Source organism: Epinephelus lanceolatus, chromosome 5, assembly GCF_041903045.1.
Source record: "Epinephelus lanceolatus isolate andai-2023 chromosome 5, ASM4190304v1, whole genome shotgun sequence".
NCBI classification, from domain to species: domain Eukaryota; kingdom Metazoa; phylum Chordata; class Actinopteri; order Perciformes; family Serranidae; genus Epinephelus; species Epinephelus lanceolatus.
The window spans coordinates 23,818,410-23,840,310 of NC_135738.1; the positions used below are offsets into that span (position 1 = coordinate 23,818,410).

General features: G+C 40.8%; 2 protein-coding genes across 11 annotated transcripts in view; both read right to left on the reverse strand.

Annotated features, from left to right (window-relative positions):
- The window catches only part of mctp2a (multiple C2 domains, transmembrane 2a), a 36,846-nt gene extending 34,316 nt beyond the window's left edge, over window positions 1-2,530 (reverse strand). For both annotated transcript variants that reach the window (XM_033633937.2, XM_033633935.2), the window contains exon 1: window positions 2,403-2,530. The gene's annotated coding sequence lies outside the window, so the exon portion shown is untranslated. The remainder of the gene's footprint in view (window positions 1-2,402) is intronic.
- A 7,439-nt stretch (window positions 2,531-9,969) lies between these two features.
- mef2aa (myocyte enhancer factor 2aa) overlaps window positions 9,970-21,901 on the reverse strand; it is a 68,782-nt gene continuing 56,850 nt past the window's right edge. For 6 of the 9 annotated variants that reach the window (XM_078167890.1, XM_078167894.1, XM_078167891.1 and 3 more), the window contains exons 6-10: window positions 14,203-14,387; window positions 12,714-12,737; window positions 11,091-11,220; window positions 10,810-10,933; window positions 9,970-10,616 (exon numbers count right to left, since the gene is read on the reverse strand). In XM_078167890.1, the coding sequence (XP_078024016.1) occupies window positions 10,280-10,616; window positions 10,810-10,933; window positions 11,091-11,220; window positions 12,714-12,737; window positions 14,203-14,387 (800 nt within the window). In that variant the 3' untranslated portion in view covers window positions 9,970-10,279. The remainder of the gene's footprint in view (window positions 10,617-10,809; window positions 10,934-11,090; window positions 11,221-12,713; window positions 12,738-14,202; window positions 14,388-21,901) is intronic. The other 3 variants (XM_078167896.1, XM_078167895.1, XM_078167897.1) reach the window with 1 other exon arrangement.

Here is a 21,901-nt window from a genome sequence, read left to right on the forward strand (position 1 = left end):
ACAGAGACACAGACACACCCACAGACAGAGTTTTCATCATCATATAGTAAGATTTCAGAAATTAATACAACATTTGGTGAGACTCAAACTAGAAAAGGTAGGTACTACTGGACAATGATTCCTTGTCGCTTACTGGATGTTCTATCTGTCAGTCTGCGACAAACGTACGTACTTCTTCTGTTTGATTTCTGGTGGTCTGGATGCTTTGCAGCACATTGCTGTCTCTCACAGCTTGGGATAATACAATAAAATAAAACTTTATCTATTCCTAATGGGAAATCGATGTTTAACAGTCTGCAGTGTGCATAGCTGCTACGCCGCGGTTCTTTTCCGCCAAACTCCCGGACTATGGGACTACTTTTGCTGTGAAGAGAGCGGCCGGCACCTGATGGTCTGTCTCCAAAGCCGCTCTCTGCTTTACTCCTGGCTAAGTAGTCTCATAGGCAGGAGTACGGTGGATGGATGTTGGGATTTAGTACAGTCTCATGACTAATGATACAGTAGCTTGGAAAAAAGCAACATGGACCACTGAATTTGAAGAATTTGCGCCGTATGATAGATCGCACTACTTTTTTTTGCCAAGTCCCGCCCTACGATATTGTCAAAAAAGGCAGGCAAAAGTCCACAGCTCCACATCCAGGGGTATGTGGATGCTAACAGGATGGAGGGAATGGTGGTGGGGAGAAATAATTATAATCTGAAAGAAATGGAGGCATTTTAAACATTTAGTGAATCAAATTCAACAAAAAAATCCTCAACAAAACATTTGTATGTCATGTAAACTATGAGGTAAAATTTGTGTTTCTGCAAAGGGAGTGTGGCTACTGTGGAATGGGGGCCGCATAAAAATGTGACACCAATTTAAGCATATGCTGTATTTAGAATATTTTCACTGCTTCACCTTGCTGTCAGGCACCCATTTACAGTGGGAAACTGATGGTGTTATGTTATGCTCTCCTCAAAGCCAACAGACTATATTGGCAGAAACAGTCATTTTACTCCACGACACACAGTGAGTCTTTGGTCTACCGCTGCCCCTCGATCAGTTAGTTAGTTCGAGTTATTGTGTGACTTTAGGTACCGACTTAACCATGCTGCTTCTCTTGTCTGCCTGTCCAAAGTGGAGGCTTAAGATTGAAAACACACAATTCTCAATGACGGGGCAATCACAAGGACGCCCAGTGACATCCTCCCTAAAGCTCGTCCTACGCCTGCTCCTGGCCCAGCTGGTGCCTGCACCATGCTGCTGTGCAAAAGGAGAGATGGAAATAACGTTGCTAAATCTAGCGTGAAAGTCACCAATTTGGCAACAAGTTAAGGAGTAAACAAAGTTTTATTTAATCTTATACACTCGACTTGTAAGAGACAGGAATGTGCCACAAGGCATCCAGTCCACCGGAAATCAAACGGAAGATGTACCATAAAAATTCAATCTAAAGCCCAGTCCCAGTTAAACACATCGTCCCTTTTTACTAGTCCACTGTGGCTACACATTTTGACAAATAAACACCTGTCTCATTTAGATGCCTAGTCTGGTTGCCAAGCAGTTCTTTATTTGTATATTGGTTCTTGGGGTGTATAAAACTGGGTTGTTGGCTTATAATATTTTTGATACATTACCTGAAGCCAAACAAGTAATGTTCATACTGGTTTAAAAATACAATTTGATTATATTTCCCGGTCTTTGTTGAGCAACAGTTTTGTGTGAAAGAAATTAAAGGCCTGTCCCAAATATAGGCCTATTGATTTCAGTGATTTAAGCAAAAAGCCCAGGCTATTAATTGAAGTTACACAGTACTTCTGTTTGTCACAGACTGACAGACAGTGCATCCCAGGGAGAACAAGGAATCAATCAATAATTACCTTTTCCAGTTTGAGTCACACCTAATGTTTTGTTTTCTGTAATGTTGTGGTGGTTAATTGTTTTGGTGTTTTTTTAAATGTTGTAGCGTTTTCTGGAATTTTGTAGTGTTTTCAGAAATGTTGTAGCTCTTTGACCCTCAGGGCCACCGTATACTTCCCTGTCCACATTTGTTATCTTGTCTAACACTTTGGCTGGAATACTATCTTAAGTAGTAACACTTCAGAGGATTTGATTTCATACACAGACAATAGTAAAGACATCTATATTGTTTGTCTGCCATCTGAATCTGTACTTGGGCCAATTTTCCATCTTCATCTACTGTAATAAAACACAAACATTGCCTATCCATAACTAAATCAATCAGCTAAATCAAAAGTAGGTAGCAATACAGTATCAAGTACAGTACAGTATCAAAGACAAATCTCACAATAAATGCCAAGGTCTAATGTCTTATCTGTCAAACAATTCTAGAATAAATTACTTCACTACCTACTGACTTTTTTAGTGTAATTTAGAAAACAAAAACATGATACCATACCTGTCCAGTCGACCTCTGCCAAACAGCTTGAAAAAGCCACTCACTGGATCAGTCTCCACCGAGAGCAGCAGTAAATTTCCAGAGAGACAGCACAACCATCATAACAATGATGTCAAAGGGGAAGTGTTTCAGGCAGCCCAACTTGTGGCTAGTTAGTTAGTGCCCATTCCTGCTCCAGAACAACTTTGAAGGCAGGTGATTGGTGGAGAGGAAGAACTGGGCGAAACAAGCCATACCAGTCTCACAAGGTGAGTTTCAACGACTATGGGAATGCCGCAGCTGAGTGATGAGTCCTACTTAAGTTTAATGTATTAGATGGAGCTATACAGAGTAACTTCAGTTGAGTGGGGTCAGAAAAAAACTCATGACAAATAGTGAGTATATTCAGACACTGTAGCAAGAGATAAAATACACACTGAGGCATCAAACTACAATGAAACAGTTCAGCTCACAGTACAGCAAGTTTAGCAGCCTGTTTATTCCCTGCCTGTCAGTCTGTTTATTGTTGATTCGAATATTTATTTGCATTTGAGGGGCTATTTGTCTGTTTTAAGACTTGTATGCATTACATTTCCTCTAATGTGCGTTCTCTTATAGCTCCAAGTATTTGAGAAAAATGCTTAATTCCATAATCTATCCTAATTCTACAATACAACTGTCCTTCTTATCTGTCCAAAACGGTCCCAAAATACTGCTGATGGATTCTACAACATGACTGAGGCATATGAAATGTTGGCTATCTGTTCGTCTTATCTCATCTCTGATCTTCAGCACGAATCTGGCAGTCGGCGGCCGCGTTGTCATACCAAACTCCATTCCTCTCACACAGCCCCATATTTGTTTACAGTGGAACATGGTTTAGCCTAAGCTCGTCAAAAGTGAGCATTTGTGTTTGCAAAGTATAAACTATAGCTTTATGTCCACACATCGAAGCTAATGCAACAGACCCACTGGTGTTCACTCTCTCTCTCCTTGTCTGTGCCTAACACTGGAGACTATATGACAACAGATGTGTTTGAGTCTGGACTGAGTCTTGTTCAATATTTGCTGATGTCTTAAGGAGATCAGGCCCACATGAAAGAGCCCCAACTTGGCTCCCAGTTGAAAGGCAGGGCTGGGGATCTGAACAGGGCAAGCCCCTATGGCAGGTGGCCTGTCGCCCTTCTTCTCACACAACTCAAACAGCCCAAAACCCTGCTTGGTTACTCTACACATGCACACTGGACCTGTTCCAGCCTGCAGCACAGCTGGTCTGATGGACAGGAAGCCAAGAACATGCACTTGGGGACAAATATACTGAGTGATGCACATGCAAGCCTTCACACGGAAAACAACCATGAAAGATTGAGGATGTCAGCTACACAGCTGACCTAAAACCCTTGTTTGTCCCAGCGTTTTATGTTCTGCTACTAAATTTAAACTCAGTTAAAATTAGTAGTTGTACATAAGAGCAGCAACACCACAATGTACAGAAGGCAAACAAAGCCCAGCATTCAAAATTTAATGTAAAGAAACAACTGTAGATAGGAAATTGTACTTTTACACCAAAAGTAAAAGTACTTTAAAGAGTATACTTTGGAGCCTCTAACCCCAACTTATCAGTGCTACTTTTGGGGAGTTTCCACGTTAGCAAATGCATCATGTTTCATAAGTATTCGAGATGTTTCTCACCTTTGAATTCAATGCACATTTACCTACAGTTGCCTTTGTTAACGCTACAGTTAACCTCGCATAAATTGTGATGCTTTTGTTTTTGACATAGTGAATCTTAGCTGCCATATTCATATTAAAAATACACTTCTTTCATTAAACAGACCGACTAACAGCTTAGTTAAGCTAGGTTAGCGTTAACCTCAGTGTTTGACCAACTTACCTTGACCTCGGCTAACAAGGTGCACCAACAGGCCATCATCCTACAGCTCTCTGTAATGCTTTGTGTTACAGTGCCTCCTACCGGCCAGACTGTGGAAATACACTCTTCCTGCAAAACTGCTCTACAAGAGAAATATCACTAGATGTCCCCTGTGAAACACTTTGCTCTCAACTGTTTGTTTCCTGCATTTTGGCCTGTACAGGTATCCGTATTGTATGCAGTCCAAAACGAGCTCAAAGACTGATCCAAAAGTTTTTAAGGCCAGCTTCAAAGTTACAAATAAATCCTCCAGCTTTAGATAAGTGCTGCTGTCACAAGTGGTGAAAAGTGACTAAATGGGCTACAATTACTCAAAACACTACAAGTACAATTTTTAGGTACTAAAGTAAAGGTGTTTCCATTGATAATGATGAAAACATAGGGTGTGCTGCACTGGGTCAAGAAACTAGGTGTTGGTGATCATAAATAAATTAATAAATACAATTTAAAAAAAAAAAAAATCAGGTGCTCTTCGAGAATAAGGGAAGCAGTCAAATAAAATTATGATTGTAAAACCAAAACAGGTGCTCCTCAATAATGAGGCAAATACTCAAATAAAATAACAAACAATGACTGCCCAGTTTCCTTAATGCAGAAGTCCACAGTATAGGCTGGCAGCCTGAAAAGCATCCGGGACACTCTGATTGTTGGTATACAAAAAAACCCTTAAATACATGGATGACTAACTCATTTTGACTTACAGTAAACACTAGGGGACTTTTTTTTTTCTTTCAAGGGGACACTACTTAAATGCTACCTGACCCACATAACATGACCTCTTGATGAGTTTGAGATTGAATTCCTGTCCCCAATAAGTACAATTCTGAGGCACTAAAGTAAAAGTATTTCCATTGATAATGATGAAACATAGGGAAGTGCTGCAGTGGGTCAAGAAACCAGGTGTTGGTGACAGGTGCTCTTTAAGAATAAGGTAAGTAGTCAAATTAAAAAACAAAAAAAAACAGTGACTGCCCAGCTTCCTTAACACAGAGGTGCATGGTATAGGCTGGCAGTCTGAACACTCTGATTGTTAGTAAAAAAAACAAAGAAAAACTTAAGTAACACACAAATGACCATCACATTTCAACTTAAACACTGGTGCAGGGGTGTCAAACTCAGTTTACGGGCCACATACAGTCCGATTTGATATCAGGTGGGCCAGACCAGTAAAACCACTGGATAACGTCCTGTAAATAACAAATGCCTCCAAATATTTTCCATTTTTTTTCTTTAAAGAAGTACATGTTGAAAATGCTAATCCAATCACAAAACTGATGACAAACAGCCTGTGATGTCTTCACAAGAATAAATGCAATTTCAACAATATTTCTCAGTTTTTCCACATTCAGTCGACTACTCACTGTCATCGAATGTACATTTTCTGTACATTTCCACTCCTGTGTAATAATCCTGACAACACCACACTAGACTAAGTAAAAGAAAAGAAGTGCATTATTTTATCTTATTTTATTTTTTATTGTATAGCTGTTATTTTATTTTTTTTTTTTTACAAATGTCTTAATTTATTTTACTTGTATTTTATGCCTTGTGTGAGCTGTTTTGTCTTTTATTTATTGTCTTTTATTTATTCTTCTGTACAGCACTTTGGTACTCTGTGGTTGTTTTAAAGTGCTTTACAAATAAAGTTGGATTGGATTGGATTGTGGTCAGGGGAGAAAAGCCTCTGAAGCAGCATTTTACACAAAGAAAGCTACTCAAGGTTTAACTTGCTCCCAAAACGTGGCACCTCTTAGCCTTCACAAGTGCATCACTATTAGGTGTGCAAGGTCATCCGGTGGGCCGGATTGGACCCTTTGGTTCTGGCCTCCGGGTCATATATTTGACACGTATGCACTAGTGAGGTTTTTTTTTAAAAGGGACACTACTTAAATGCTTAATTACCCACATCATGTGAGCTTTTGATGAGTGTTAGTCATCCATGAATAAATAAAGGATTTTTACTGACCATCAGAGTGCCTGAAATGCTTTTCAGACTGCCAGCTACACCGTGGACTTCAACATTAAGTAGGCTGGACAGTCATTATTTTTTATTTTTAAAAAGTATTCCCATTTTATGATACTTTATAGCCTATTTTAGTACACTACATTTTAGTGGGAAATATGTTCTTTAATGTCACACTTACTTTGCAGAACTGCCCAACCATATACTGTCAAAATCAGTTCAAATTAGCTACAATAACCAAAATCTGCTTAAACGATTCACAATAGTAAAATAATTTATATTACACTCATAATGGGAACCCTTATTTTTTATATTCTGATAATACAATTATACTTTAACTTAAGACAGACTGTAAATGCAGGACATTTGCTTGTAGTGAAACTGTTTTCATACAGTAGTATACTGTACTTTTATTCACTTCCACCACCGCTGGCTGCCACAGTGCACTGACCCATTCATCCAGCATGTATAAAACCCCTGTACTAAATCAAGCAGCACTGTTTTGGGATAAACATTTTCAGTGTGGTGATTGCATTACAGTATTTCATCGAATGTTCTTACATTAAGTCACTGAGTTAAAGGTTTGTACAGCATTATGCAGTGAGTATCACTGTGTGGCAGACGGCAGCAGAGGCCTCAGTGTACTGGCTGATGCATGCAGTGAATAAAATGCAACGGATGAATAGACATGGAGTTCAGATTGAGCATACACTGAGGTGTTTAATAAAGTTGACAGTTTCTACTGTTTGGGACTTCACATGAGAACAAATTCTATGTAAGAGTTGTTTACTTCATTTTATACAGAATAAGAGAGATAACCTAAATTACACATTAAAAGCCAATATTTGTACTTTTGTGAAGAATACAAATTTTGTACAACAATATCTAGCATAGTATCTTAATTGTTTAATAAAAAGTTCACTTGAATATTTATTGTATGATGAAAATAAAATAACACATTCAAGGGAAAGAAAAAAATGTAGATTAACTTAAAATCTCTTTCGATTTTCAAAACAAATAATGTCATCATTGGCAACAAAGTCCAGCTTGTGCCGCCAAACGGTCTGAGCGCTCAAACCGAAAACAGCTTCTTCAGTTAAGTGAACTATCAACTACAAACACTTACCAAACACATAGTTCTGTTTATAAAAGCCATGAAGCAAAGCAGTGTACTCTTACACAGCAAAGTGAAGAAAGTCCTCTACAAAGGTTCATTGATTACCCTTTCCTTTCACATTCATCAGTTGTGCACAATTTGGACATAGACCAAAAGAGCAAAGTGTATCACGGTGCATTCACTGTGCATTTTCTTGTGTGGGTCTTTTCTGAGAAGAGGCAGGTCTGGTCAAGTTTGAATGATATCTGCATTGTCTATTTTTTTTTTCAAACCGAGAGAAAATAAAAATGGTATATATAATTTTTCTTTGGGATAAGGCATTTCCTAACTGTGCATATAGATAGACAAACTACAAAATTCCCTGATATGTCATCAAGTGCTAAAGTGTGCTCAACTACGAGGTGGTGCTGCCGAGACAGGCAGACTGTTTTTTAGTTGTAGTCATTTATTATTGCTATTTTCACCTGCTGTGTTAAACTGGATTACATCATGGATTACTATACATCATGTAAAGTGTGTCTACCAATGTGTATGAACATGAAGAGATTGCCCCAGGGTATCCAAATCAATCATATAATGTATAACTTGTAGCAACCTCCAGATGCGGCACTTCAGGATAAGAGTCTAACAGTCAATCCTCAGATGCTCTTCTTCCTGATGCTTTGTGGACTAAATGTGTCCTATAATGACATCATACTCCGTGTGTGAGTTGGGGCTACAACTGCATAGATCATTATATATATTGAGAACTATCATGGAGTGGATGATGGGGGCGAAGGAGGAGGCTCAGGAACACACACAAGATATGTCACGGCGAATGCAGGGCGATACCTTTCACGTACAGCAAACTTCTCATACAAATGTGTGCAATCCAGCAGTGAGATTGAAGTCGATGACGTTGCGTTGTTATGAATTAGCTGAATTATTTGCTTCTGTGATGATGGAGAAGAAACAAGTCACAGCCCCCTTTTTTTTCTCCCTTATGTCTGCGCACGGTGCGATAACAGCGTTGCAACACCTTACGTGTACACGACTTCAACGCCTTCGGATTTTCTGGCTCCTAACGTTCCTAGGCCTATAGTAGTCTTACTAGTAATAGGGCATTGATATACGATACAATTTCTGAGGCCAAATTAAGGAAACACATGAGTATTTTTGTACATAATTATGACTGTCTGCAATATTTACAACCACATATGAGCACAGGCATGATCAGTTTTGTGTGAAGGTCAGCAGCCACTTCTACCACACTCACGTCTTCTGCTTCAATTCAATGAACCAATAACAGGATAGTGGAAAGGGCTCGCGAGATGGCATGTTTTTCAGTTGAGCTACATGCAGTAACAATAGATTATTCTTCAGTGTGGGGCTGGGACCTTGGGTTTGAATGTTGGCAGTGTATTCAGCAGCTGCTGGTATACAACTACAATAGGGAGGGAAGAAACCCTATTTCCCCTAGCCTTGTGATCATCCTTCACAAATTTGAAAAAAGTGGAACTTCAACCTCACAGCATTGTTGTTACAATGTCTTTTAGGACAAACAGTCATCACTAATAAAGAGAGGGAAAGAAAAACAAGTTGACCATCTGGAACTGAAACACATGGGATGTCATGTTGATGATTCAATTTGGAGGAGAGTACAGTAAAATGAACAAAATAGTAAATATCGACCAGTGAACGATCTACTTTTTTTTTAAGGGTCTACACTTGTAAACTTGGCTGTAATCCACAAAAATATACTTTTCTTGAAAACGGCGGTCCGTACGGTACATTCAGCACGCACTCCCACCCTGGTGATATATATTAAAGTCGCTATTTACACAACAAAAGAAAAATGTTTGGCTCAAATTATCAATTGTACAAACAGAACAGCAAAATGTTCATGGCTTTAGATATCGATTCAAGATCTGGTTTACACGACTTTACACCGTCTGCGATAAAGCACGATACAAAATAAAAACTATGATGAACGATGGTGCGTTTGAGTGAGCTGTTAGGAAACCGTAGCAACTGTACAAAAACAACACAAAAGAACAGCTTTGGCTTATATTACTGATGAACTGTTACACAAATGTGAACATGTTGATTTTCTCACCAGTTCAACTGGACAGGTTCGCATTATCTTAATTGCACATTTATATATCCTACTCTTTTAAATTATAAAATGAATAGTATGTCATTATTGCAATAAATTCTGTCGCTATTTTTGTTTTGTTTTTTTACCTCCAACAGTATTAATTCATTTATTCACTAAAAGTAGTCTCGACTGTTGTAATTATTTACTGTGTGATCAAAATTCCTGTATACTCTTAATTAACTCCGTGCTCTCTGTCTCGTGGTCGACTGAATCAATAAATTACAAGAGGCCACTTGAGATAAAGGTCTTGTGTGGTTACAGCATGATTTTCAAAAGACAGTTCTCGCAGTGAACATCGTATGTAAGGGTCCTCGGCCTGAAAGCAACACAACTTTCTCTGATTGTTTGCAACTTGCGAGCACAACAGCAATACAGCAACTACATGTAAGTGTCTGACTAGACCAGTGACTACAATAATCTATCGCCTATTGTTTAACAATTTTCTTTCTTTCTTTCCTCTGCATCTGAATTGCACCAAGTACCTGATACCACCTGCTTGTGCATATATTTCAGTCCTGCTAACTGAGATCTTTTTTTTTTTTTTTAAATCTTACTGTATCAGTTTGAGAGAATTTACTTCAGATATGTCCTGACATGTCTTTAAACATTTGCCACTCAGTCTTACAAATTGAAATGGAGTTGAATAATATAATGATAGCTCTAAGGACCCTTGCTCTCTCTTTTATCTCCATGTCTAACCCCTCCCTCTCTCTGACTGGCTGGTGACTGGAGGCGTGATTGGGGCTCTTTATGTCACCCATGTGTCCATGCGCAAGCGCTTGACCGAAGGGCTCTCCCTGTCCTCGGAGCCAGCGGGGGGTCTTCCCAGCCCCAGCGGGGAGTGGAAATCTGGCCGGTGGTCCTCGCGATCGCTGCCGTCGTAAGAGCTACAGGATGAGCTGAGGCTGTCAGCGGGTGAACGTCCCAGAACTTCCTGTCGGCTGGACCCTTGCTGCGGCTGCTGAGGGGGGAAGCCGGATGGGGTGACATGCTCCCGTGGCGGCGAAATGGGCTCGGACTTGATGTTTATGCTGTGGCTGGTGCTGATGGAGAGGTTGGAGCCCTGAGGTAGGTGACCTCCACCACTGCGGAGAAGATAAGCATGACATTTTGTGTTCAGACTCAAAAAAATGAGACAACAAATGTGAGGTGCGATAATGCGAACAGCCAGGAATATGTAGATGTGTGATTCAGCATGATATCACAGAGCACAGTGGGTGTTGCTTTTATGTGAGGGCGTCTGGAGAGTGTGCCTTTGTTTGGAAGTGTGTTACTCACACCAAAGAATTAAGAGCTGCCTGGCCCAGTTGATGCTGTTGCCATGCCGACATGGAGCCCAGTGAGAGCCCAGGAGAGCTAAAGCCCTGTAGGGAAGAGATCTCTGCGCTGCTCAGGGAGAACTCTGTAAAAACAAAAGCAGCCACATACAGTGAGAACTCATTTCAGCTACAACACCATGTGCCGCTGAGAAAAGAGCAAGAACCAACAGCGTGTAGTACAAACATTCGCGACTGAGGCGGTTGTATTCAGTCTGAGGGGAGAGAAGGGGCCAGACTCACCAGTAGGGTTGTAGGAGGTGGGCATGCCCGAGTAGACCAGGCCCTGTGGGGGTAAGCTGGGGGTGGTGACAGACACTACTGGAGTGGCCAGCGGCTGGGTGGACTGGGAGCTGCTTATCCTCTGGGTGTTCTGCCAAAACACACACACACACACAAAATATAACACTAAAAAAAACACTTTACTATAACGTAATTGCGACACATTTTCTCATTATTTAAGACATTTAATTTTGAGCGTACATATTTTAAGCTGGTCCATAAATCAGGAATATGAGTGTAATAATAAGAGCTGCCACTAAGTGGTGGTGTAGCTTCATGGAAATCAATATTCTGAGCTTTCTGATTCATTATTGTCTGTGTTTTTACAAACATGTCAAAATAAAGAGGGCAAAACAAGAAGAAATATTCATTAACTGATGTTGTGTTATTTCTGATATACATTTAAATACAGGTCACTAAATACATGTGTCATTATACAACAAACTGCAGATATACTAGTGGATTTATCCCACATTAAAAATGGTTATGGGCTTTAAAACATGTAAAATGTTAAAATATTTCAGAAATCACAATGACTATATTTTAAGAGGACAACTAACTGATGTAGTTATCACAACAACCGACATGCAGCTACAGGCAAAACAAAAGATTAATCAGATTTACTACGATCTGCTTAGTTTTACTTTGTTAGACAAGAAACAGAACGCAGTGACAGGAAAAGTGCAGGTGAGGAAACGCAAGCCCCCTTCCACAGCATCTACGGCAAATCACAGTGAGCCTACTGATCAACAACAATCAAATTAACAACTTCTAACCGAGAGGGTGCAAAAGGATAATCCCAGAGTGACGTACAGTAAAGCTCCAGTGGTTTTTTAGTGCAGTGACCAGCATGCAGTCCAAACAAACACACACCTACACAGCTCGGTGTGGTCATGCAGCAAACTACGCCGTGAGCTACAGATGCACACACTCCAACTCCGCTAATCAAAGGCAGACACAGTTTAGAACAATACTGTAACAAATCCTCACAATACAATGTAATAAACATATGTGCAGCTGCCAGCGGTTACGCTCCAAGCAGCATTGCATCATCATGATGGAGTTGATGGCTTCCTCGCATTGTTCCAACACTCTCCAGCCAGATGACTTCACCGAACCCCAAGTATCTCACAGCATGATGTCATTTAAGATGATGTAATCTTCTCGTCCTTAGTAAGAGTATAAATTATTAAGATTTTTTTTACCCAACACTGTTTTTGTTAAGTCTTAAACTTTTCAGATTGTGGCTACAATATAATAGTTAAAAAAAAAAAAAAAAAAAATTAGCATTAATTAGCGCTTAGCTTTCATCTCTCTCCCTCTCTCGTTCTCCCTCTCACACTCCTGGTGGTATATGACTAACATTGACGTGTTGGGAATAGACAAGCCAATTTAACAGGCTGAGGCAATTTTCACAGGCCAAACCCAAAACATGCAGTGACAAAACATTTTTTTTGAATTTATTATTGCTGGCAGTCCTGAGAGCCAATCTCCGGTTTGAGCACTGCCTTTAGTCTAGCATGTGTGATTACCGGAAGCGTGTTCACATTTCAGCCATTTGCCCAGGCATTTGTCAAAACTCACCAAATCCATTTCCTCCTCCTCAGACTGCCCTCAACAGAAGAGAAGAAGAGAGGCAGAGTTACAGGAAAGAAGCAGAGCGGCTGTAAAGCGCTCTGGAAAATAGTGCCAGCTATCTAGATTTTACAGTAAAAGGGGACACTGGGGAATATAAAAGTGTGGATGACTTCTGCAGTTGTTGTAAAATCCCACTGATTTTATGTCTGTAGTCTGTTGTTGTACTCATGAGCCATTTTGTCCAAAGCACAGGCACCCGATTAACTTGTCTTTGTCTTGAAAATGAAGAAGAAGAAGCAGTCACAACCTGGACAAACGCCAGTGAAGTAAAGAGCAGAGAGTACAGAGTTGTTCTGGGTATTGACGAACTCTCATCTGATTCTGAATGTGACACTGCAATCATCTCACAGTCAGCAGGAATTACATACGAATTTCTCCACTGGCAAAAACAGTGACCACATAGCACTTAGCAGAGCATTTCAAATCCTCCGTGTGCCTTAAGAGGAACCAGAAGCCCATCTTCCATCTTCTCCGTGCTGTGGGACATACTGCGACCAGGCCAGGGCTGTCTTAATACCCACACTCAATCAATAGCGGCAGGAAGACACGACAAGGGCGACAAGATATTATCTGGCTCACACCCTGGGCCCCTGATTAAGTCTTCATCTACACTCTGTCACACTGAGATGTGATTAATTTAATACCATTATGGCCTAATGACAGGCTGTCTGCAGACCTGCCACAGCCAGCGCCCTCCACAGCCTCTACCACTCCAAAAGAACCTGCCGCCCGCCACTGCCTAACCTGTTTCAAACCTCTTACAACACAACCTGTCCTGCTCTACTGATTTCCACACGCTGACAGGGTAACACGCACACTTGCTTAGAAACTGCTCCAGGCTGGATGAAGCTCTGCAAAAGAGGAGCACCCACAGTAACCTGAGGTTTATTTACCAAACACAATCATTTTCCTGGAGTGGCTCCTGTTGATGACAACACCAGCAACACCCAAAGTTGGAAATAGTATATTTGCTGGCTGCTGTCTGAGAATGCCACACTTATAGTTTTATTTTTTTGGTTGAGTTGATTTATGACCAAGAGAGTCTAGTTTAGCCTCAGGTGTCCGCTGTGGTCAGAGCGCTCTGCACCTTCATTATTATAATTAGAGAATGCCTCTCATTTAAATGTGAATAATTGAGTGGGAGTTATGACACCTGGGCTGCAGATCTATGTTAATGGCGGTGATGAAGAAGAACGCAGCACAAGAAGAATGCTGCTCAGGTGTGGCCTGCACACGGTGAGTGAGTCCCACTTGGCAGATAAACCTTCGCACGCTTCACTGGCGTGATAATATCAAAAATGGTTGTGGCAAAACCCTGCAAAACATATTAGAGTCTAGATGCCACGAAACAAGGCTCTGCTCTGCCCTGGAGCAGAGGTACTTTAAGGTCCTTTAGCTGCTGATACTTGTGTGCAGTGGTGTGCTCTGTACTCACCAGTGGGGGCATCATCCCTTTGCTAGATGGAGGGATAACAACCCTTAGGTCTGGCTTGCGGCCTCCCATTCCCATGTTCCCTCCAGGGGGTGGTGGAGACTTGGTGGGCATGACTTTACCCAGGCCATTGCCGCTGGGTGTGCTGAGGACGCCCGGAGAGCCCCTGGGGTTAACAAAACCGTTCCCTGCAGAGGTACACAGCGACAGAAACACATCATCAAACCACGGACTGTGACTGACAACACTTCCAGTTATCAAGCGAACCTCTCACACAGCGTTGTTTTTCCAGCTTGCTGCAGCACGCAGCGTTAAGTGTTTCCAACCCTCTGGGAAGTTTTAATAGACTTGGATAATTATCCTGCACATTTACAAAAATAAAATGTCCATTTCAAAATTGATGAGCCTTTTATTTTTATTGTGAATGATTACATCAAAGTCAATTCTTTGCATCTCGGGATGAGGAGCAGTTCACTGACAAATGTACTGTGACTGCTTAAAAGAAATAGCTGGAGCCATTACAGTGAATAAAAAACAGTTAGAAGATCTCGTGGTGTTGGTTTTTTTTTTACACTGCGCCCACAAACAAAAGCAAAGTGTGAGACTCTGCCTTGCACATTCACACCTTGATGTTTATGTCATGTCACCGTCATTAGTCATTTCCTTAGTTTAGTGTGTCAAACGTGAAAAAGCGATGGTTTCCCACCAACTTATTTTAGGAGCTCCCATCTGTCTAAACCACATATGGACCACCACCCCATGCAAAGGCTGGAAACAAAAAAAATAATCTTTGAAAAACACTTCAAGAAATAAAAAGAAATGTTCAGGGTTAAGTAAAAGTGTTAGAGTCGGCATAGATTCATGGTACAGTTTTTAGATACTATACCTTATTTGACAAAATACTGTTATATGTTGTGTACCACAAAATAATACACACTTAGTATTTTTTTTTTTTCATTTGTTTTAGATCATACACAGTACATAATGTTGTGAAGCTTGTTCTAATGGCTATGCTTTTGCAAAGTAGATGTTCCATGTGTGTTGACATGCCTTACAACTGTAAAAATAAAAATATTGATTAATTCTGAAGCAACTACACTATCAAAAATGATCCCTTACACATTGTTGGAGCACTGCAAACTGTCTTTAACTTGTATTTTAATTACTGTCGCATTAAAAAAAACATAGGTTTCAGGAATAGATGTATTCTTCCTGTTTTTGTCGAACTACAGCACCCTTTTTTTCAACTGCAAGACACCGTGTGCCTCGTCTGACCAAGGTCTACAGTGGGATTCTGCAAATTCCATACAAATCCACTCTAATAAAAATGGAGCAGTGAATTGCTGTCACAAAAAGGGAGCAAACAACCGCAATGTTTCAAGTGCTCTTGAGTTTAAAATCGAATTTACTTTACACAAGTCTCAGCAAAAGCTATACTTTTTACAATGTAAACACGTTGAAATCCTGAAAACAAGGGGAAGAAAGAATGAATGGCGTCTCGCGCTGCATCAACAGATCAGTAACACTTCAACAAGTTGCTGACTTCTCCATTGTGTTCAGTGTATCCCAGCGAAACACAAAGTGTGTGCACAATGAGTAGGCTCTTGCGTAGGAACATAATGGAACAATAGCCCCTCTGACTACAGATAAGGACAGCAACAATTCACGGTCAAATAAACAGTTATGAAGCCGACAATAGTATCTCACAGCTGAATCAACAGTATATACAAGCAGATATCGCCGACAGCTCTGGCTTTGATCATACAAGAGTTGGCTGCTGCGAGAAAACCGTGTTTACAGAATTAGTAGAGTAAATGTCCGAGGCCCTAAAAATAGTGAACCTGATTACAAGCAATGAAGATGTCATTCGGTGGAAATGAGATGTTAGTGCAAATAGGCTTTCATGTACAGGAATTGGTTGCAGCTTTGCAATATGGCATGTTAAGACTCTGATAACGATCAGTGGGCTGTGATATTTTATTTGAACAGAGATCTTGCTCAAAACATAAATATTTCTCATAGCAGGGAACGCACAGGTGTAACTAATAAAGATGTAACGATGGCTGCATCCCATTACGTTCTGCAGTAAACCACACCAGACAGCATGCACAAAACCATATAACTGTTAAACCTCGATGTAATACAGCTGGAATTATTGTTATTAATTACGCCTGTGCTTTCTCTGCCGATATATATCAAAATGTCTGCTGTGAAACGGCCGTTAAGTGTCTCGCGATTCTGTTGGCCTCAAACACCAAAAATATAACATGACATCCTCTGGTAACACACACATTAAAATGTTATATGTATATAACTTCAAACATCAACATATTTAATGCAAAATGTAACAAATGGTGCATCGAAAACAAAGTCCACCATACACCATAACTGCATACATACAAATAATTATATAATCACATACACATGTTTCTGTGCCTATCTGTATTGTTAAAAGTCCTTTACAGTGTTTTTTGTCCAAAAAAAGTAGCTATAATAGAGCGAAGAATGATATATGCCTCCTGTGCCGCCTCTCAGCACGTATATATATCTACTGATCCACTGAGTTTTATTTTGTGCCTTAAACTGTTACTGTTGTTGTCAAATTATTTTATACAGCATGACTGAAACAAGAATGTACTCACACTGTTTCTATTAACATGTCAGTCATTTTCTTTGTTCACTTCCATACCAACATCTTCTGGGCTGACAACAGTACGACACACGTTGCTTCACAGGGTAAGGACATACACCCAGTGCTGTCTTCACTAGCCACAGTCAGACCCACCTGACTTACATATCTTTGGAATCTGCCTCTGATTATGACTTCAGATGTCTGCGGATGATTAAATCCCACACATCTTTCAAATAATTGCCAAGAAGGGAGCACATGTCTGAACAAATATTCAGACCACAAAGTTAATTTTGAGCCAAGGTAACAGCCACAAGTTAAAACCCAGCCTATCGGCGGGGGACGTTGTCTGCTGCCCTCATTCCATATTCAGACTTCTCTAACGGCTCGGTCTTGCCAATAAATCCTCTCTGACTGAAACCTGCGCGTGTTGAAAGCTGTTTGGTTTCTGTTCATTGTCCTGAATTATTAACACGGTCTGGGAGAGGGGCATTACATAAGGCCTTGTGTTTACAACTGAAACATTCAGTTTTCATTTTAAGGCCAGGGAAAGAAAAACACTGAGACTTATTGTGCCCAGCATCCCACGTGAGTCAGGTTCAGGCAGAAAAGAAAATGTCTTGATGAATGAGAAGAAATAATAGATGTGAATCAAGGCCTCCAAAAACAGTTTTCTAATAATAGACGCCACGCACAGTCCTACTGTTGTGTCTCAGAGAACTAAGACCAGGCAAGATGTGCAGAAGGTGATTTGTTATGGCAGATGGCAACCAGGTACACAATCGTTCTTGTATTTTTATACAGCATGGATATGATTCATCATCATCCTCCATCTCTGAATACATGTTTCGCATTCAATCAACCTACAGCAAAAGAAAATAACTTTCTAAAAGTAACATTTGCACCAACAAAAACAATTTCTTCTTTTACCTGATGTGATCTGCTGAACACAAAAACATACTTTGTAATTGTATTTCAAGAACATACGATGTTTCAATACTGTCGAAGGGTTGTGTACAGCTGGCAGACATATACACAGCTTTCATTCTTAATGCTCACCAGTCAAGGAGCAGAGCTTGTAATTAGGAGTAATTGTATGAGCTGTTGAAAGAAAAGATCTATTATAGAGCTGCACGCTGATGTAACGGTACAAAATGAGACAAAAAGAGATTGTTTTTTGAAAGTGGAGCCATTATCTAATCCAAAGACTAAACAAGAACAACAGATGGTTTATTTTAGAAGGAACGACTGAAATTTGTTTGCTAGAAAAAACTTCCCAATGATGCTGCCTGTGACATTAACACATGTGTGCTTGCAAGTCAGCCGATTCCTACAACCAGCTAATAAGTGAACCCACATAGGGACCTAGAGGTTGTGTGGAAAACAGTTCAATTCTTCTATTTGCCTTATGGAAAAAAAAAACCTTCTCTCTGTGGTGACACCATCGAACAGGAGAGAAGATATCACACGGCACATCTTCCATCTGGCCACTTTGAAAGGCTTCTGCTGTGGTCATAGCTGCTACTTGTGAAAAATCAGAGCTATGTCAGGAATGGTCATCTGACAGCAGGGCTGGAGAGGTTTCTCCTCCCTGTAGTCTCTGCTGTTCTACACACTTGGTACAAACAACAGCTGCACCATGCTCGCTCTGTGCCAAACGCTGACGCCCCCTGGCAGAGGATACTAACTATCCTGACCCTGTGCCACACCTTGAACTTACCCAGCACTCCTTTTAAAATGTTGTAAACCGACTCCGAGTGCTCATACTTTCTAATCAATACCTCGACAAATATCCTATCGCAGGCTTATATTTTTGTGGTTGTCCACAAGCTATGAACATTGAATTCGTCCAGTTTCGTAACACCATATTGCATGTTGTCAGAAATACTATATGGAGTACAGCAAGCTAAGTGACAAGCGAAGAGTTAACTCCACCTGCCTGCGCCTCTCACACAGCACATTGCAGCCATGACAGGCTGTCCGGTCATTGTGTACCGAGGACTTAGTGGGATGTCATGGCCCGAATACCTAAAGGGTTATGCTGGTCTAGGCATCTTACAGACCCTCTCCAGCCTTATAAGGGCTGTCAGAGTAGTGGGGGGAAACAGATGCACCTGTCAATAGAGGGAAGGAAACAGGATGGGGGAGGGCTACATAGAGGTGACAAGTTTAAAGGAAACGCTGCGTTTATTTACCTGCCAAAGTCAGCTGGACAGCTAATTGCCTCGCCTGGTTACCCAGGTTGCTTTCAAGCACAAACACCACACTGTGTGAATGCCGCCGAGCCGTTTCCCATCTCTCACACATGCGTTTAACAAGCATACTATAGATTTCCTCTGTTGAGAGGAGCAACACTTGTATTCACGATGCATGCAGTGAAAATAAAGTCGGGCAAAGGCACTATCAGTCAATGATAGTGACAACCGTCTTGAACCAATCACAGATGGAAACGCAACTATCCAGCTCGCGTGCTAAGCAGGAGGCCTATTGGGCAGAGCTACAGAGAGCTAATGAATCTCTAGGGAGGACTTACCCGCTGGGCTGGAGCCCACACCACTTGGCACTGAAAGGTATCCAGCATGCCACCTAATGAGATGCACAGAGTGATATGATTAACCATCTGCATCCTTCTGCAAGCTAGCAGAGCATGTGATGGAGATGCCAGACCAGACATGAAAATGTCATGTAGATCTATCTTCACAGCACACCAAAGGGAGGTGTGTGTGCTCCCGCCAGTGTCCTCATGGTGGGGGAAATATTCAATATGTGATTAAAGATCATATATTGAACATCAAGCTGCGTTCAGCATGGTGTTTGTTATAAAGTTGGAGGTGGTGAATGCAGAGTTCCACTATGAGGATGCACCTGCAGCAAGCAATTACCAGTTGTCTTGGAAATCAGGCATCTGCTCGAACCTCTCTCCTAACAGTCGAATGAAAACTCTACAATGTAGACGCTTTCAAAAGATACGCTTAACTCAAGCACACACTGCCAACACGCCACATGAGTCTGGGCATTTTTTTTTAGCTTGTAATAAAACACAGATCTAATATGAATCATAAAAAAGAAAAAAAAAACAATACACATAGAGCAGCGAATAATCAAGCAAGAATTATTGTAAAAAACAAACATTAAGTAAACCCCCTGCATATGGGTAGGTCTTGGCCAATTCTGATACGTGGTTAATTTTGAATGAGGCATTTCACACCTTGTTGCATGTACTTCTATCGTATGCAGTGTATCTGAATCTTGCAAAAGCCATCTGGACCGACTGAGTCAGACCAGTCGTACAAGCACTAGTGTGGACTGACATCATTTTTCCACAATGCTGATACGGTAAAAGGTGTGATGATGAGCATTTTGGAGGGTGTGAAAAATATATATCACACAAACGCCAGTTTAAGGGTGCTAGTATGACATGACTGCTTGACCTTAGGTCCCTTATATCCAACACCATCTTAAAAAAAAAAAAAACTATATGTGCCTTGGAGGTAACCAAAAAACCCAGAAGAAACTTTAAAGGGGAACTAATGTTTTTTTCAACCTGGGCCCTATTTTCCAATCTACTTTTGTCTAAATGAGTGATAGGATGTTCATTATTTGACATTTCTCTGGTACGAAGCTAGGGCGGACCTGCCTGCAGCTCGTGAGTGCGGGCTATATTAAATAATAGGGCACTGGGACAGCGTCACACAACGTCAAAATACGTCCAGACAGTATAGTAAAACACCAAAGAAGAAAAAGAAGAATCTCGCGAGACATGAGATTTCAGAGCCAGACTTTCACTCTGAGTGAATGTTTTGACTTGCCACAAGAAACATGTCTGAATTTTTACCCGATTTTGACCAACTGGATCTGGATGAACCATTTGAATTTGCTGACCGCCCGTATTAATTTGAACACGGAGTACACGGACGCAGAGCTCATTGAAACTGAAGAGCGGACGAGGAGAGAGAGGGAGCAGCAACAGGCAGAGGAACATGTCTGAATCCAGCTAAAGGTAAACACAGACGTTCATTTCTCCTTTCCATTATGTTGTCGGATAATTATACGAACAATCCGAGCCTATCTATGTAAAAAAAAAAAAAGCACTTTTAGTGGACGTATTTTGACGTTGTTTGACGCTGTCTGAGTGCCCTATTTTTTAACATAGCGCGCTCACGGGCTGCAGGCAGGTCAGGCCGAGCTTCGTACTGGAGAAATGTCAAATATTGAACATCCTATCACTAATTTAGAAAAAAGTAGATCAGAAAATAGGGCCCAGGTTGAAAAAAACGTTAGTTCCCATTTTAAGCTACAGTTGGTAGAAAATAACTTTTTGTCATAGTTGCTGAAACTGTCACTATATTCACATTATTATATACATGAGACAGATAGTGTGTGATGAAACTCACATTCCTTCTCCTCCTCCTCATAGTGACTCTTATGGCATTTGTTAGCATTGACTGCAGCTGTTGGAAAACAACCCATCGGAGTCAATCAGAGTCTGTACATCATGCCAATCACTGCTCGCAAACTGCAGTCAAACTGTCAAACTCAGCGGCGCTGATCAAATATGAATCAAGATTCTGTTACTGCCTTGTTTTTTTTTCATGAGAACGTTGGTCTGGCTGGTGGGCGGCACTTGGTTTTGCTTAACTGTTTTCAACATGGCAGCCGGGTCACTAACTTTCTCATGTTACAGCTAAACAGTACACTAAAATATGTCTCTGTAAAAAATTTTAGGTGAGAAATGGGCAGTGCAGTAACAGAATTTGATTCATATTTAATCGGCACTGCCTAGTTTGACAGTTTGACCGCAGTTCTCCAGCTGTGATCTACTTGATTGACAGCTGTGTTAGATTCAAATGCCACTGGGGCACTAAGAGGAAGAGGATAAACATGATGGTTTTTTTGCATAGAGTTAGATGAGGAGATTGACACCAACCCATGTCTGTGCACAAAGTGTAAAGCTAGAGCCAAGATGCAATAAGCCAAGATGCAATTAGCGTTGTGTTGTAAGGCGTTGTGGTTTTACGGGGGTTATGTGGTGTGACTACCTCTTGGGTAGTTTTATTTTCACTGTGAAGTTGC